At 41.5% G+C, this 18,368-nt stretch overlaps 1 protein-coding gene across 1 annotated transcript; it reads right to left on the bottom strand.

Annotated features, from left to right (window-relative positions):
• Nucleotides 1–15,777: 15,777 nt before the first annotated feature.
• On the bottom strand, nt 15,778–17,393 carry LOC129686846 (sentrin-specific protease 2-like). Its single transcript, XM_055620978.1, is given in 2 exon segments — nt 15,778–16,202; nt 16,205–17,393. Coding segments are annotated over 2 exon segments (1,614 nt in total).
• Between the last annotated feature and the right edge of the window lie 975 nt (nt 17,394–18,368).

The raw sequence follows: 18,368 nt of genomic DNA, 5'->3' as shown, positions 1-18,368 counted from the left end.
GCTGAGCATTTCTTTCTCTCTCTCTTTTTAAAAATAAGCTAATCCTGTAGGTATCTGGAAATTTTCCTCTCTTCTTGCACCTCAATTTTATGTTTCACTCAAGAGATTAAGAATCCTGAAAGGAGCCAGGCCACTATTCTTTTTTTTTTTTTTTTTCCAATTTTTAGAAAAATTTTACTCTCACCAGAACAAATCCTGATGTATGGCTCCCTGTGTCTTTGACTGCTTTGATTGGCTTCTAATTACTTATGTTCCTACATTAGTATTTTCCATCAAAACTTAATAAACTGATAAAATTTCATGGATTCTTTTATGACTACTCTTTTTCTGAATACAGATAGCTGGATTTTAAAGGGACAGAGTCAGACTCTAGAACACAAATCTTGGAGAGTTTAGGTAACCCTCCAGCTATTACCGCTAGTTGACAGAAGCTCAGGCACTGAACACCATTCTTGCTGCATGTGTCTTGTTTTGCATGTACTGTTTATGGTGACTACAAGGTTTTAGCACACTAACTGACCACCAAGTTCATAAAACAGCAGTTTGAGTCCCATATCCTGCTCCCACAATTACACCTTCAAATAAAACCTATAACATTTTACTGTCATTTGTTGGTATAATGTTCTTTTAAAATGTATATGCCTTACCCTTGTTAATTCAAATGTTGATTTCCTCACCCCCAACTCTCTGGTTTCAATCCGGATATTGCATTGTGATACTCATTATAAGCATCCTGTCTCAACTCTTGTGTAAACAGGACAAAATAAAGCAACTAGATACAATGCTGAGCAGGGAGGAGCCAGAGGACAGGAAAGAGGGGAGGAGCCAGAAGGCAGGAGAGGAGTCGGAGGAGAAGGGGGGAGGAGAGCGAGGAGAATAGAGCTGGAGGAGAGATCTTGGAGGATGTGGAGCATGAACCAGACCTAAGATTTCACAAAAAGCAAGTATAATGTGGAAAATCTAAATGTTAGGAAACTGAGGGCTTGGAGGTTTAGAAGGGAGTAAATATTGCCCAGCATTGTGTGCTCTAGGTTAACTAAAAACCCAGTCTCTGTGTGGTGCTTTGGTTATACAGCTGTTTAAGATTAACAGCAAGCTTTACTAGAAGATAAACCAATAGTAAATATTAATCGTCTCCTACAACAGTCATTCTTCCATTTAGTTAACATGTACTGAGTTCCTCCGGTGTTTAGAGAGGCAATGTTCAACTGTGGCATTACCCCAGAGCCTACATATAGAGTAAATTATATGTCAAAGCTAAGACCCTTTAACAAGACTGAGTTGCCATTCAGACTGCACATTTTAACACTCTCAGTTCTCTTTATCCATGAGCAGATTAGGTCATTGGATCTTCTAGTATCTCCTTCAACTTTTTTTCCATGCTTTATAATTTCAGTTGTTAAAGGTCTTCTACTTCCTTAGACTTATTTCTAGATATTTAATTCTATTCTGTGCAGTTACTGTGAATGGTGCTATTTCTCTCATTTCTCTCTGATGGTAGCCATCTTACTCTTCAATAGGCTCCTTTCGCCCCTGCTCAGCTGGTAGCCAAGATAAGTAGCTTCTATTGTACAAACTTGGGCTTTCCTTGAAGGAAGGCCTCAGCAGCACTGTGTGGTATTGTGAGTAGCAGTTCCTTAGTGGCCCTTTTCAGGCAGCCTGGTTAGCTTCCTAGTTACATCTTTCCTCAGGAGAGTCATCCTTTTGATGTGGCCATCAGACACACATCAGGCTTGATGGCTGTGGCATCCTCAAACTGGACTCAAGGGTGGTCCAGAAGCAGGGCGAGGTACTGGTTTATACAGGCTTTAGACAGACACATTCTGGCACCCCCCATCCCCCACTGGTAAGAATTGCTTCCTGTAACTTCCCTCTGCCTCTCTCCATTTAAAAACAAAGATGGGTTGTTTGTTTTGCAAGATGGGTTATTTCTCTGGGTTACCTTGCATAGCCAGAATGATTTGGTCTCCAACAGGAGGGAGCATGAGTCTTTGGCCAGTATTGGGGGAGGGGTGTCTATGACCAGAGAAAGCCACTGCTCAATACAGGTCAACAAAACTGACAGAAACACATAAATATACACAGAGATAGAGACACACACTAAAGACAAGCAGGGGTGGCCACCACACATACTTTAACAGATCAGGGAATATGGTGACATCTCACAAGGGTCCCAGACACTGGATGCATCTCACCTCTCCCATGTGTCCAGACAGAGGGCACCTAAATCAGCTTTCCCTCTAGACATGATAGACCAGGTGCCTTTCTAGTTTGCTTCCTTTTGGGGTGGAGTATGAGACTCCTCTGAAGTTTTGGGCAGTGATTAATCAAAGGGAGCCCTTGGGCACTGGAATATCTCTGGTTTCACACCTTCTAGGAGTCCTTAGACCACCACAGTCTTCTGAGGAGCCCTGAGATTCCTGGTTTCTCAAGGTCTGGTTTCTGGGGACATTGGTGGGACCTCCAGAAATGTTGTGGGGCATCCATCAGAGTAAGTCTTCTCTGGACATGGTTAACTCAATAGAAAGTCTTTGTTAGGCAGCTGCCAACTTCACTGAGTGTTTGGGATATATATTCTGGGTTGACACACATTTAGAGATAATTCCCAGAGCTCTGGACATTGATGAATTAGGTCTTTGTTTTTATTTTGGCAGGTAATACTTTTTACATGCCGAGTTTTGTGCCCTGAATGGTACTTCCATCATGGAGTCAGTGCGCTAAGGTCTGGAGCCCTGTTATATACACACCCATTTCTTGTCAAATTGTCTTAATCTCAATTAATCATGTCAGTACTGTTTCCCTAACCTAAAGTTGTTATATTCCTACTTATTCTTCTGCCTACCTTTGAATTAATTAACAGCTTCTGCACATCCTTCACCTCAAATATTCCAAGTATTCCTATTCCTGGCTCCTCCCTGGATACATATCCCTGAGATGAAAACTTGGTCCATGTCATTCTGAATATCTTCATTACTTCTCAGTGCTCTGCACAACTTTTATTTAATTAGTGCAATTTTTTTTTCTGATTTCAATGTACTTCAAGATCCAGTTTAAAACTCCAAGTTCTTTGAAAGAAAGATTATTGACCAGAATGTGGTCCACACTTCAACCTCCACACTTGAGAGGCTGGGGGCAGGGATGTGAGGCCAGCCAGATCTACATCGCTGAAAGACCTCAAAGAGGGAAAGAAAAAAGAAAAATAAAGCAAGCCCATGAAAAAAGGAACTAACCCTGTAATATATATTCCACCCTGACACAAGAGTCTTAAAGGGATTGGTAGCATTTTGTTGACTGCGTAGGAAATCAACATTTTTTAAACTATCAATATAAAAATCATACACTACAGTCAATTTGGTTTCAGTCAGTTTTTCTTGCAGCCCCCTAAAAAGGCAGTGTGGCCTTTCCCCTCCATGTTGAAGGTCTTTGGATCCACTTGCTTTATTATTATTATTTTTAATATTGATACCTTTTTATTTTATGTGTTTCATCTGATGTCTGCCTGTGCACAGGGCATCCCTGGTGCATGTGGAAGCCAGAACAGGGTGTCTTATCCCCAGGAACTTCAGTTATAGATGGTTTGAGGTAGTACAAAGGTTCTGGGAACTATCAGAGTCCTTCTATTTACATTTCCCAAAACTACTCAGAGAATTAAAATGTCATAAATACTACTTTTAACCAATAATAATATCTCTTTAATTCATCTAAACAGTCTAACGAAGCAATGGGACAGTATACTAATAAACACAGACAGAAATTTGAATTAAGTGACTGCAAGAGACTTGTGTCCGTATCATCATGCGTGATTTCTTATTTTAGGGGCAGAGCCTGAGCCAACTGTGGTGATTTCAGCTCATCATCCTGACTCTTGAGATCTGACTGTTTGCATTATAAGCAGAAGCATTTTGTGCAAAAACCATTTTGCATGGCTTGGAATAATGAAATGTTTGTAAGATGTGCTAGGGAGCCACAAGGCAGCTCCAAGATGAGTCAAGCCCAAGGCAGATTCTGATATGTTAAGGAACTAACAGCAAGATGGCTGAGATGTGTTAATGAACCAACCCCTATGTGGTGCTGATATGTTAATAGACAGGCCCTAAGCTGTGAACCCAGATAAAGCAAAACTAATGCCCACTAACCAATACAAAAACAAAAACAAAACAAAAAACCCAACAACTTTAGATCCTGAAACCCAGGATCTCACTCACTGCTGTGTTCCCAACACAGCATGTGAAGTCCCTACACTGATACCCATCTGTCTGGCCACTGGCACTGGCCACTGTGTACCTCTGACCCCTGCTGTGGGTGGGTTTGTAGTACCATTGATGAGTTCACACATGTCAGCCTGTCAGAGCAGCTGCTGTCCAGTGGTCTCAAGGGCCTTCCTGAACTTCTGTTACTGCCACCCTCCTGGCCTACCTCAGCCTAGCTGACAGACCTCCCAGAGGATGCAGGTAGCTTGTTGATGAAACATTCTCACTAGAGAGCTTTTCAGTATTTCCTGTCTGATCAACCATTCCCCAACCATGAGGTGAGGTTACTGCAGGCTTTATAATAATATGGCTTTCTAAGAAATGTTCCTGTGAATGGACCTAACATGTTCAAAAGGCAAATCTCCTGTGGACATCCTAATCATTGAGAGCCTCACCACCCACCAGACGGGCTCTCCATATTGACATATGCATAGCCAGCATGGCCTCTGGGGTAAATTCCAGGCAAACCAGAGCTTAAATTAAAGAAACAAAACAAAAGTAGCATCTTGGGCCAAAATATATTTCCGGGGGTGAGGTTGCTTAATCCTAAGCTGAACCACCTGAGTTTAATCTCTGGAGATCCATGCAGTATGAAGGAAGCATTAAAGCAAGTCATCCTTTTACCTGCCCTTCTGTTTTGGGGGATGTGCACACACACACACACACACACACACACACACACACACACAAACACACAAACACAGAGAGAAAAGGCACACATTAGATAAGGGTATGTAAATAAAAACTATATGTCTTTTAACCATGACCTTCAGTATACTAGCAACAATATCAAAGCCTCTCTCCAGTACTAGAAGTAGTGAATTGATAACTTGTGTACTAAAATTAAAATTTCACAAAATAGAGACGAGCTGCCCACCCCAGTGCAACAGAGACTGGGAATCCCTGTCCAGAGAGGGCCCCACAGGGAAGGAAGAAACCTTGCTGCTTGGGTCACCTAGGCTTTGCCTGGGGAAAGTCTCGCAGATCTCAGACAGGTGAGTACGCCCAGCCATCACGGATCCGGGCCCAAGCAGGGAGCACAGAGTTATTGGGAACCCAGCTCCCGCAGACTAGCAGGCAGGTGCACACTCTGCCAGCCCAGAGACCTGCTTTGTACCAACTACTCCTTACAGACAGAACTGTGTGCCCCAAGACACCAGAGTCTCGGAGTCACTGTCTGGAGAAACCCTCACAAGGAACAAGGAACGAAGCAAAGGGGACAGACTTAGGCAACCCAGTATATCCCAGGAAAAGGTCCCACAGACTGGCCCAACCCAGGGAACTGCTGTGCCCCAGATAGCCTGCTGTTACCAGGAAAGCAGTACTCACCCGCCACAGATTACCTCTTGGGTTCTGGGGCACAGAGCCCCAACCTCAGACCTACAAAAGACCAGGAACCCTGAGATCAACCCCCAGATACTGCTCCAAGGGGCAACCAGTTATCCCTAACAAAACCGACCAAACCACGGGACACACAGGTCACAGCAGCTGATCACTAAATTTACAGCATGAAACCCAGAAGCAGGGCAGCTGTCTTCAGGACTTCTCCCGGTAGAGGAGAGCCCTCTCAACTAATAAGCACCACAGTTACCACCCAGGTCTCAATGCCTGAGGTGAGCTGTAGCAACTCCTGAAAAACACCAGCCATCCGGTGACTCTACCCAAAAAGCTGAGAAGGCTTCCTTCAGGAAAAATCATCTTCCTGCCAAAGGGATTTTCTCCACCACAGGAGTCCAGGAACAACCAGAAACTAACTTCAAACACCTAAGATAGCCCAATGGGTAGAGGACAGCGTAAAAGTTCAACCAACAAAAGTCAGAGCAATATGGCATCTCCAGAACCCAGTTATCCAGGGGCAAATAGCCCTAGACACCCCAGCATAATTGAAATTCAAGAAGATGACCTAACATCTATGCTCATGAAGAAGATAACAGAGGAAACAAATAAAATACGAAAAGAAATAGAGGAAGCTGCAGCCAAACAGTTTGTGGCCTTTAGAGAGGAAATGCTTAAATCACTGAATGAAATAAAAGAAACAGAGGATTGTTCAAACAAACAGCTGAAGGAATTGATGGAAAAACATGAAAATACAGTCAGACAGGTAAAGGAAACCAACAAAATGGCTCAAGACCTGAAGATAGAATTGGAAAAATTAAAAAAAAAAAAACACAAATGGAAGAAATTGAGGAGAGAAAGAACTTAGGGAAGAAAGCAAGAACTACAGAGGTTATCATAACCAATAGGCTACAAGAAATGGAAGAAAGAATCTCAGGTGTGGAAGATACAACGGAAGAAATAGATGTATCTGTCAAAGAAAATGTTAAATCTAAAAAATTCCTGACACAGACCATCCAAGAAATTCAAGACAACATAAAAAGACAAAACCTAAGAATAATAGGAATAGAGGAAAAAGAAGACTCCTTGCACCAAGGCCCAGAAAATATTTTCAAAAAAATCATTGAAGAAAATTTCCCCAACTTTAAGGAGAGGCCAATAAGAATACAAGAGGCATACAGAATACCCAATAAATTAGACCAGAAAAGAAAATCCTCCCGCCACATAATAATCAAAACAGGAAGTATACAGAACAAAGAAAAAATACTAAAAGCTGCAAGAGAAAAAGGCCAAGTAACATATAATGGCAAACCCATTAGAATCACACCTGACTTTTCAACAGAGACTATGAAAGCCAGAAGGGCCTGGACGGATATCATGGGGACCCTAAGAGAACACAGATGTCAACCCAGACTACTATATCCAGCAAAACTCTCAGTCCTCATAGACGGAGAAAACAAGATATTCAATGACAAAAACAAATTTCAACAATACCTACAAACAAATCCAGCATTACAAAAGACACTAGAAGGGAAAATACAACCCAAGAAAACTAGCTACATTCAAGAAAACACAGGAAATAAATAACCTCACTACAGTAAAAGAAAAAGCAACCAAGCATACAACCCTATGACCACAGCCAACATCAAATTCAAAGGATCTAACAGCTACTGGTCATTAATCTCTCTCAACATCAATGGACTTAATTCTCCAATAAAAAGACACAGACTAAAGAATGGATGCTTAAACAAAACCCAGCAATCTGTTGTATACAAGAAACACACCTAAGTCACACAGATAGACATTACCTGAGGGTAAAGGGATGGAAGACAGCTTTCCAAGCAAATGGATGCAAGAAGCAAGCAAGAGTAGCCATTCTATTAGCTGATAAAATAGACTTTCAACCAAAATTAATCAAAAGAGATGGGGAAGGACACTTCATACTCATCAAGGGAAAATTACACCAGGAAGACATCACAATCCTGAACATCTATGCCCCAAATACAAGGGTACCCACATTTGTGAAAGAAACATTGATAAAATTTAAACCACACATAGATCCCCACACACTAATAGTGGGAGACTTCAACACCCCACTCTCAACAAAGGACAGGTCAACTAAACAGAAATTAAACAAAGAAACAATATCTCTAACAAAGGTCATGAATCAAATGGACCTAACAGATATTTACAGAACCTTATACCCAAACACAAAAGAATTTACCTTCTCAGCACCTCATGGAACCTTCTCCAAAATAGACCATATAATTGGTCACAAAGCGAACCTCAACAGATACAAGAAGATTGAAATAATCCCTTGTATCTTGTCTGATCACCATGGAATAAACCTGGACCTCAACAACAACAGAAATAACAAAAAGCCTACACACACATGGAAACTGAACAATTTGCTACTAAATGACAGCTGGGTCAGGGAAGAAATAAAGAAAGAAATTAAAGTCTTCCTAGAACTCAATGAAAACGAAGACACAACATACCTAAACCTGTGGGACACAATGAAAGCAGTGCTAAGAGGAAAGTTCATAGCACTAAGTGCCTTCAAGAAGAAATTCAAAACAGCTCATTCAAGCAACTTAATGGCCCACTTAAAAACCCTAGAAAAAGAAGAAGCAGACACACCAAAAAAAAAAGTAGATGGCTAGAAATAATCAAACTCAAGGCTGAAATCAATCAATTAGAAACAAATAAAACAATTCAAAGAATCGATGAAACCAAGAGCTGGTTCTTTGAGAAAATCAACAAGATAGACAAACCCTTAGCCAAGCTAACTAAAAGGCAGAGAGACACCATCCAAATAAACAAAATCAGAAATGAAAAGGGGGACATAACTACAGACACTGAGGAAATCCAAACAATCATTAGGACTTACTTCAAAAGTCTATGTGCAACAAAATTTGAAAATCTAAATGAAATGGACAATTTTCTTGATAGTTTCCACTTACCAAAGCTAAATCAGGACCAGGTAAATCAATTAAATAGTCCTCTATCCCCCAAGGAAATAGAAGCAGTCATCGAAAGTCTCCCATCCAAAAAAAGCCCAGGACCTGATGGTTTCGGTGCAGAATTCTACCAGACATTCAAAAAAGAGCTAACTCCAATTCTCTTCAAACTATTCCACAAAATAGAAACAGAAGGAACATTACCAAACTCATTCTATGAAGCCACAGTCACCTTGGTACCTAAACCTCACAAAGACCCAACAAAAAAAGAGAACTTCAGGCCAATCTCCCTTATGAACATTGACGCAAAAATACTCAACAAAGTACTCGCAAACTGAATATAAGAACACATCAAAGATATCATCTACCATGACCAAGTAGGCTTCATCTCAGGTATGTAGGAGTGGTTCAATATACAGAAATTCATCAATGTGATCCACCATATTAACAAACTGAAAGAAAAAAAAAACACACATGATAATCTCCCTAGATGCTAAAAAAGCATTTGACAAAATCCAACATCCATTCATGTTTAAAGTATTGGAGAGATCAGGGATACAAGGCACATATCTAAACATAGTAAAGGCGATATCCAGCAAGCCTATAGTCAACATCAAACTGAATGGAGAGAAACTTAAATCAATCCCCCTGAAATCAGGGACAAGACAAGGCTGCCCACTCTCTCCATATCTCTTCAACATAGTTCTGGAAGTCCTTACTAGAGCAATAAGACATTTGAAGGAGATCAAGGGAATACAAATTGGAAAGAAAGAAGTCAAATTATCACTATTTGCAGATGATATGATAGTATATGTGAGTGACCTCAAAAACTCTACCAGGGAACTCCTACAGCTGATAAACACCTTCAGCAAAGTGGCCGGATACAAAATTAACTCAAAAAATCAGTAGCCCTCCTGTATACAAAAGACAAAAGGGCTGAGAAAGAAATTAGGGAAACAACACCCTTCACAATAACCACAAATGGCATAAGGTACCTTGGAGTACCCCTAACCAAGCAAGTCAAAGACTTGTATGAAAAAAGTTTCCAGTCTCTGAAGAAAGAATTAGAAGATATCAGAAGATGGAAAGATCTCCCATGCTCATGGCTTGGCAGGATTAACATAGTAAAAATGGCCATCTTACCAAAAGCAATCTACAGATTCAACGCAATTCCCATCAAATTGCCAACACAATTCTTTACAGACCTGGAAAGAAAAATTCTCAACTTCATATGGAATAACAAGAAACCCAGAATTGCTAAAACAATCCTCTACAATAAAAGATCTTTTGGATGTATCTCCATCCCTGTACTTAAGTTGTACTATAGAGCAACAGTTTTAAAAACTGCATGGTACTGGCATAGAAACAGAATGGTGGATCAATGGAACCGAACAGAGAAACCAGAAATAAACCCACACACATATGGACACCCGATCTTTGACAAAGATGCCAAAACCATACAATGGAAAAAAGATAGCATCTTCAACAAATGGTGCTGGTCCAACTGGATGTGTCCATGTAGAAAAATGAAAATAGATCCATAATTATCACCCTGCACAAAACTGAAGTCCAAGTGGATCAAAGACCTCAACATAAAACCAGACACATTATATTGGCTAGGAAAAAAAGTGGGGAACACCCTAGAACTCATTGGTACAGGAGACAACTTCCTGAACAGAACACCAACAGCACAGGCTCTAAGAGCAACAATCAATAAATGGGACTTCATGAAACTGAAAAGCTTCTTCTGTAAAGCAAAGGACACCATTATCAAAACAAAGTGACTGCCTATAGATTGGGATAGAATCTTCACCAACCCTTTATCTGACAGAGGACTCATATCCAGTATATATAAAGAACTAAAGAAGCTGAAAATCAGCAAACCAAGTAATCCACTTAAAAAATGGGGAACAGAGCTAACCAGAGAATTCTCAATAGAGAATAGAGGAATATCGAATGGCAGAGAAGCACTTAAAGAAATGCTTAACCTCATTAGCAATTAGGGAAATGCAAATCAAAACAACCCTGAGATTTTACCTTTCACCCATCAGAATGGCCAAGATGAAAAACTCAAGTGACAATACATGCTGGAGAGGTTGTGGAGAAAGGGGAACCCTTTTCCACTGCTGGTGGGGATGTAAACTTGTATAACCACTCTGGAAATCAATCTGGTGCTTTCTCAGACAACTAGGAATAGTGCTTCCTCAAGATCCACCCATACCACTCCTAGGCATATATCCAAAAGAGGCTCAAGTACACAAAAAGGACATTTGCTCAGCCATGTTTGTAGCAGCTTTATTTGCAATATCCAGAAGCTGGAAACAACCCAGATGCCCCTCAACTGAAGAATGGATGCAGAAACTGTGGTACATCTATACAATGGAGTATTACTCAGCAATGAAAAATAAGGAAATCATGAAATTTGCAGGTAAATGGTGGGACCTGGAAAGGATGATCCTGAGTGAGTTGTCCCAGAAGCAAAAAGACACACACAGTATATACTCACTCATATAGACATACAACATAGGACAAACTCACTAAAATCTGTGCATCTAAAGAAACTAAGCAAGAGAGAGGACCCTAACTAAAACGCTCAATCCCCATTCTGAAAGGCAAAGAGGATGGACATCAGAAGAAGAAGAAAACAGGAAACAACCTAGGAACCTGCTAAAGAGGGCCTCTGAAAGCCAGAAGAAGAAAAACAGGAAACGAACTAGGAACCTGCCACAGAGTGCCTCTGAAAGCCTCTGCCCTGCAGACTATCTAAGCAGATGCTGAGCCTGATGGCCAACTGTCGGGCAGAGTGAATGATATTTTATGTAAGAAGTGGGAAATAGTAAGAGCTGGAGAGGACAGGAACTCCACAAAGAGAGCAACAGAACAAGAAAATTTGAACACAGGGAACTTCCCAGAGACTCATACTCCAACCAAGGACTATTCATGGAGATAACCTAGAACCCCTGCACAGATGTAGCCCATGGCAGTTCAGTGTCCAAGTGGGTTACTTAGTAATGGGAAGAGGGACAGCAGTCACAGCACTCGGGAAGCAAAGGCAGGTGGATTTCTCTAAGGGGAAGACCAGACTGGTCTACAGAGTTAGTTTCAGGACATCCAGGGCTATACAGAGACACTGTGTCTCAAAAAAAAGTCCTTGTTTTTGTTTAAAGTTCACTAATTCATATTGATACGTTCTTGTTTTATTTTATTCTTTTAACGTCGAACATTAACATTGACAGCTTTTAAAACAATAAACAATCTTTTATAGGCAATGAATTTTTACTTCAGAATACAGGTGCTATACTAAAATTAATTCTTTATTCAAGAAATGATGAGTAGTGGTGTAGAGGTCTTAATTCTTAATATTTGATCTAGAAAATGGCTTAATATTGCTTTTCAACCATGACCTTTAGTATAATATCAACAATCTAAGTCCCTTTAAATGTGAGACAGCATCTTTAATGTCCAATGAGAATTAGTTTTACATAGATCATCAAATGGCATTTAACCACTATGTTTCCTTGAAACTAACCAAAATATTTTAAATGCCAAGGTTACTTTGATTCAGCAAGTCAAACATATAAAAGGAGATATACTATGTATACTGAGTCATTTTCTGCAGGAGAAATAAAGACACTGCTGGAACCAATTTCAAGGAACTCCTTTCTTTGTGCCGGGAAGCTCCTGTGGAATACTCACAACAGAGGGGAACATGGTTTTGAAGTGGAACCATTAGAATCTTATTTTTAAGGCGAAGTGTTCATATGCATCTCAGAAAGGCCCCACAGGAGTGACACTCTTACCTCCATCCCAGAGACATGAGATTAGATGTTTGCACCACTATATCTAAGCCACAGTGTGGATTTTTTGCTGAAATGACTTAATTGCAATGGTTGGTGTGGTCATGGTGTTTAGAGTTATAGGAGAAAAGAAACAGCTATGTAAGCAAAGAAAACATGGCTTAGCTTTTTCCCTTAATGGCTTTGACGCGCTATGTGGATGCATAGAGGATAGAAAACGGGACCTGTTACATGGCCTTCCTGTCTTCCCAGATCTTGTAACAATTCATCTTTTGCATATGCTGTAGGACTCACTTTTGCCCTTCAATGCAGGATGTGCACAGAAGCAAGGTGTATTACCTTCTTTCTCCGTTGTGATAACACACTGACCAAAATCACCTGAGATAAGAGAGCTTTTATTTAGCACAGATGACAGTCCAGCATCCAGTGAAACCAAGGCAGGACTTAGAGACAGGAGCTGAAGTAAAGCCTATGAGTGACTTGTGCTTGCTGTCTTGCTTTTTATGGCTTGCTCAGTTGGTTCTATGGCTTCTAAAACTTAACTTATTTCAAATTAAAATATACTTACATCCTTTATTCCCTCATCCCTCCAACTTTTTCCATCCACTCAAAAATCAATGTCTCCCTTTACTTAATTCTTGCCATATATATAGGTATGTGTGTGCGCACACACGTGTGGGTGTGTATGTATACATGTGTACATATGTAAATATACAATATATACATATAAAATATGTAAATAAAGCTGACTGGGTCCAGTTAGTGTTACCTAAATGTGTATGTTTTTAGAGCTAACCATCAGCATTGGGTATTGGATAGTCAGGGAGCTCTTGTCTAGGGAGGACTAGACTCCCTCTTTCAGCAGTTCTTAATTGGCTGTAACTTTGCTTTAACTCTTTATAACACCTAAGACCAAACTTCCCAGAGTTAGTATTGCTCAGTGGGAGGTGCTTTTAATCATCAAGGAAATTTTTCCTTGCTCATAGGCTAATCTGATGGAGGCAATTTCTCAAAGGAGGAGGTTACCACTTCGCAGATGACCCTAACTTGTGTCAAATTGAAAAAGCAAAACAAAAATTGAATAGATACTGAACAAGAAAGCAAAACTGATTCCCTTACCAGCTCAGGAAAAACAGACATATCTGGGCTCCCAGGGTTCTAAGGGCTCAGTCTGAGGGCTGCTGACTGTTGACCTTTTAGTGGACCAGGAGGCAGAGATACCTACAGGAAGCAGGCATGGGTAATGTACTTCCAGGAACCTTCCCCAGGGCCATGCATTCTCCACGTATCCTCTATCTTGCCATGCAACCAGAAACTCCTAAAATACTGCCACTGTATGAGGACTAAATTCAGTATCGAGATACATGACAGGAAACGCCACACATTCAAGGGCTTCAAATAATAAAGAGGCAAACATGGCATCCCTCAACCCTTCTACAAACACGCATTGACTTCCGAGGGCAGTGTGTTTAAAGCAACAACACAGGAAGTTTAGCATTCACTTGACCACTAGTGAAACATGAAAACATTGGACCCTGTAACCTGTCACAGAGAAGAAATGACTGCCTCTGAGGACGAAGAGGTGCAGGGACCACCCCCCCCCCCCAGTTCACCAAAAGCTTTAAGGATCAGCAAGTTCATCATATTTGCTTCAGGTCCTTCACTGAATAACCTGTCACCTCCACCTTCTGTGTCAGAGATGGTTCAGTGGAACCTTCAAGCTTCTGTTATGTTCTGAATTACTGCAGAAAGACTTTATGAAAGTTATGAAAAGGATTATGGAACATTTATATAACTTCAAAAAACATTCATCAACTTATTTTGTTTTTTTACCAGTAGGAAGTGCATTTTCATAGTGACATCACAGGCTCATTGTAGGCATCTGTGTACAGATATTAGAATTAATATCATTTGAAAGTTTACAATGTTTGTAATAGTTTTTTTAAATGTTCCTGTATCTCTCTGTCTCTGTTTCTCTCTCTCTCTCTCTCTCTCTCTCTCTCTCTCTCTCTCTTTGAGTGTGCAGTGCGCCTGCACGGGTGTGCTTCCCATGCATGTGAATTCCAGAGCTCTGTGTCTCTCCCCACTACACTGAGGCTATGCACCGCTGCAGGTTCAGCTTGCTGCTGTTCTGCTCTATTGAGCTTCTCCTACAATCCAGGATAGACAAGGGATGCTCACTAAAGAATTGTGTCTTTGCATCCTGGGCTCAGAACAAAAGAACTGCCAGTGACTTACATATGTGTGAACGGTGTCCAGGCACACTGAGGAATCCTTCCCAGGTATGTTTGTGCTTGTCAGTTTTCTCAGACAAACTCATGACACCATGTGAGCAATATCAGGGACAAGATATTGTGAAGTATGATCAAACAGCATTAAATTTTACTAAATAAAAACTTCATGGAAACAGAGGTAAGATTTCAAATTAACAGAAAAATTGAACTCAAATTTCTTCTGTAAATGTATTATATTATACCTGGCAATATCAACAGTCAGCATCACTAAGTCTATACTTATTGTGTGCATAAGGGGGAGAATGTAAACTTTGATGAAAATATTTAGTTTCATCTTAATGTGTAGAAGAAATACATTTTAATGAAAGAGATTTAAAATAAAGATTTTTCTTTGGGATGAAGTGGTCAGTACAGCACTGGAAAAGCTAGGACATGTATTCAAGGAGTGCAGGTTGAAAACATACACATTTCCAATTATGGTTACTTAATTCCCCTCAAAGAGCAAACCTGATCAATTTAGGTTCAGAGAATAGTGTATCTTGAAACCTCTGTGATGCTTTTCCTAATACTCGTAGCTGAACCCCAACCTAGGTCACATGGTCAGAGTTCAACAATACTGTGAAACTCCTGTATTGTCCCCTGCCCCCATGCTTCAATTATGGCAAACAGCCTGATCCCCCATTGAGGCTGGCACTTGGATTGACAGTCATTTTAGATACAAAGAGTTCAAGCAAACAGTAGAGAATTTCATACTAAAAAGCACTGAAAACAGCCTCTGGCCATTAATTAAACCCATATAAATGAACAGAAAAATTACAAGAAATTTAAAAAGTCAAATATGAAATAAACCCAACCAAACCAACCAAACCAAAAACAAAATAAAAACAAAAAAAGGAAAGTAATTGGAAGAGGAATCCAACATTGGCCTTTTTCACAGATAAAGTCTCTGAAGCAGCATGCTTGAGCCCATGTTGTGTTGTGTGGGTTGAATGGTTTCTAATTGTGACGGGCACATCATCTTGATGATGGCTTCAGATGCAGCTAGCTCTTCCTCGCTCTACGTATGCACTACACAGAGCAGTGTGGGGCATCACCCACTTTTTCCAGTCCTGTGTCAAGGCTCTTCAACCCACCCTGTCTGAAGTCCTCAGCCACATCCATGAAAGGCTGCAGAGCAGCCTCAACAGCCAGGTGGGCACAGCTACAGTAAGCAGCTGTGCAGGATTTCCCACACCATCTTCTTCCTAAACAGAGGCACATGCCTCTGAGAGAAGGTGATGGGCTGGCCTCTTGAGATGTAGTCTGCGTATTTACACATGAACATTCCACAGTCACTTCCATTCAGCTGCTGGGGAATCTCCTCTGCTGTCATGCTGCACTGCTTCCAGTCCAAAGGGTTCAGATCTATATTCCTTCTCGCCTTGCTCTCATCCTGCAGATAGTGGAAAATCAGCTTAAGAATGTCAGGTCTCTCCTGCCCCATCGAGTCTAAGTAGACAACGCTCTTCCGTCTTAAATTTGCCACCACCAGGCTCCAGTGGACATCCAGGTGTATGGGCACCAGAATCAGTTCTTTCTCAAAAAGGTTTATGGCCTGGGTCCACCTTTTTACAGATTTGTACCCCCACTCTTTAGTTTGGTATAAAGGAAGGTGTTAAATGCGTGCAGTGTGGGGTAACCTTGAGTTTGAGTTCTTTGCATGAGTAGGATCATATAAAAGTTGATGACTTCATCATTGAGCCACTGCATGTCCTTAAGTGTGTGCATGTCTGTTCTAGTGTGCAGTTTAAAAGCACAACTCAAAACTTCATCTTGTGGCCCTGGGCCAAGGGCATTTTGAATTTCTTTCTCCATTTCTGCTGTGATGTCAGAGCCACGGTCCAGCTCTCCTCCCTCCTCTTGATTGTTGGCCTCTGGTGTTTTGGGCACTTTGATTTGGATGAGGGTGTTTTTGCTGACCCTGTCTGTGGAGAGCTGGGTCTGGGCTCTTCCCAGGAAGTCTGGCTGGGGGTGGTGTCTCCTTTTCCCCTCTTGGATGTTTCCTTGGTCCCTCTTTTCTGGATGACAGATTTCCACCTCTGAGCGTCTTTCTCCATCTTTGATTGGTAACTGATCTTCTGGGACATCACTGTCAGGCTGTTTTGCCTCAGAGTGATTTGTTTTGGACCTGTGACTTTGTCCTTCCACACAGGATTTGATGCCCTTCAAGGTGTCCACAGGGCTTAAGTGAGTGCTGTGAGTGTCAGAGCTCACAGTCTCAATAGGTTGAAGCTCTTCCAACAACCTTTGGTATTTTCCTTTGTGGTGTTTCTCAACATGTTGTTCTATGTTGCAGTATGGTCGCTTGCATCCCTTGCCACCATCGGAAAGCTTCACCTCAGCAGTAGCTTCATCCTGATGGTTTTGGGTGTACTCTTTGGGCTTTCCCTGTACTCTACCCAGTTCCTGGGCATTGTGTATCTGACCCTGGACCAGCTGTTTGCACCCAGGGTCGATTTCAAGGTTATCTTCTTTTACCTTCTTCTGAGGCTCAGGTCCTTCCTCAGAGGGAAAGTTGTTTCCTCCCTCAGCCTGCCATTTCCTCTTTTGTCCCATAGATGGATATTCAGGGTTCCTGATCTCACACTGTTGCCCATGATACAACAGAGAAGGAATAGCTGCTCTGCTTTTTCTCATGTGCTCACCGTCATCTCTCCTGCTACTTTCTGGATTCCCTGTCAAAGTGCAGGTCTGCTGGACTTTCAGCGGGTGTTCTTGCTTAGATGTCTTCTTGATGTTGCCAGGATCACTTGTAGATGTGGTATCCGTACAGGACATCATGTCCACAGTCAGAAAATGCAGGCAGAAGAGCTCAGACTCAGTCTCGCTTTCGGTATTGGAATCAGTTGGATTATGAAGACAGTTGGAATGTGAAGATGTAGGTGACAGGACGAAAGAGAATTCAGTTGATGAATCTGCTCTTTGTTCGAGGTGGCAGTCCTGACCTTAGAACACTTGATGGAAATTTTCTTTACGGTGGGGAGTGGGGAGAGGGAGAGAATTTGGGCTCCAGGCCACAGTGAGCCTTGGTAGAGTCCATACTTGTGGAAATCACAATGAAAGCTGCCTGAAGAGCCAGGTAGCACAGCCAAAGCACGGAGGCAGCAGTGCTGTGTGCCTCAGCGCTTGCCCTGGCTCTGGGCTTCCAGGTTCCACAGCTGGTTGTGATGCAGTTTGACACATCATGATGGCATTCTAAGGCGAGTGGAAGCTCCTCCCACCGTCACCCTTGTTAAGGAACTTAAGGATTGCTTCCTTCCCTTCGGTTCTTGTTTGCCTGTGCCTGTTCCCAATATTGAAGCAAACACAGTCAGTAAGAATTCAGTGAGGCAGAAGTGTAGTCCTGTATTCAGAAAGGGAGAGGTTATTGGGAAGAATAGTAGATTCACTACATTTCATTTTTCTGAAATGGATGCATTTCAAAATGTGGTTCATTTCGGCAAGAAGGTAGCTCAGGCAGTGCAGTTTGTCTAGGCAGAATCTAAGGAAGCCAATGTCCAATTCAACTTATTCCTCTATCGAGCCCCTTTGATTATGGACCCTGATTCATGGGCAACCTCAGCCAGCTCTACCCTGAGTTGTCATCATCACCTGACAGATACCAGTTACAGAGAGGGGGGTGGCTTTTGAGTTGTTGAGCTCTGTGATGAGAGGGGTGTTTAGGGTCTCCTGATCTAGCCCATCCTATGGTACGTGACTGTTAGGGAAGAGTCTCCTGTCTGTCTAGGAAGTTTAATTGTAGCAAACAAAATA

Source organism: Psammomys obesus, unplaced genomic scaffold (genome assembly GCF_907164565.1).
Source record: "Psammomys obesus unplaced genomic scaffold, mPsaObe1.curated_primary_1811, whole genome shotgun sequence".
Classification (NCBI taxonomy): Eukaryota; Metazoa; Chordata; class Mammalia; order Rodentia; family Muridae; genus Psammomys; species Psammomys obesus.
Note: the sequence above shows the minus strand (reverse complement) of the source record. Positions and strands in the feature narration are given on the sequence as shown.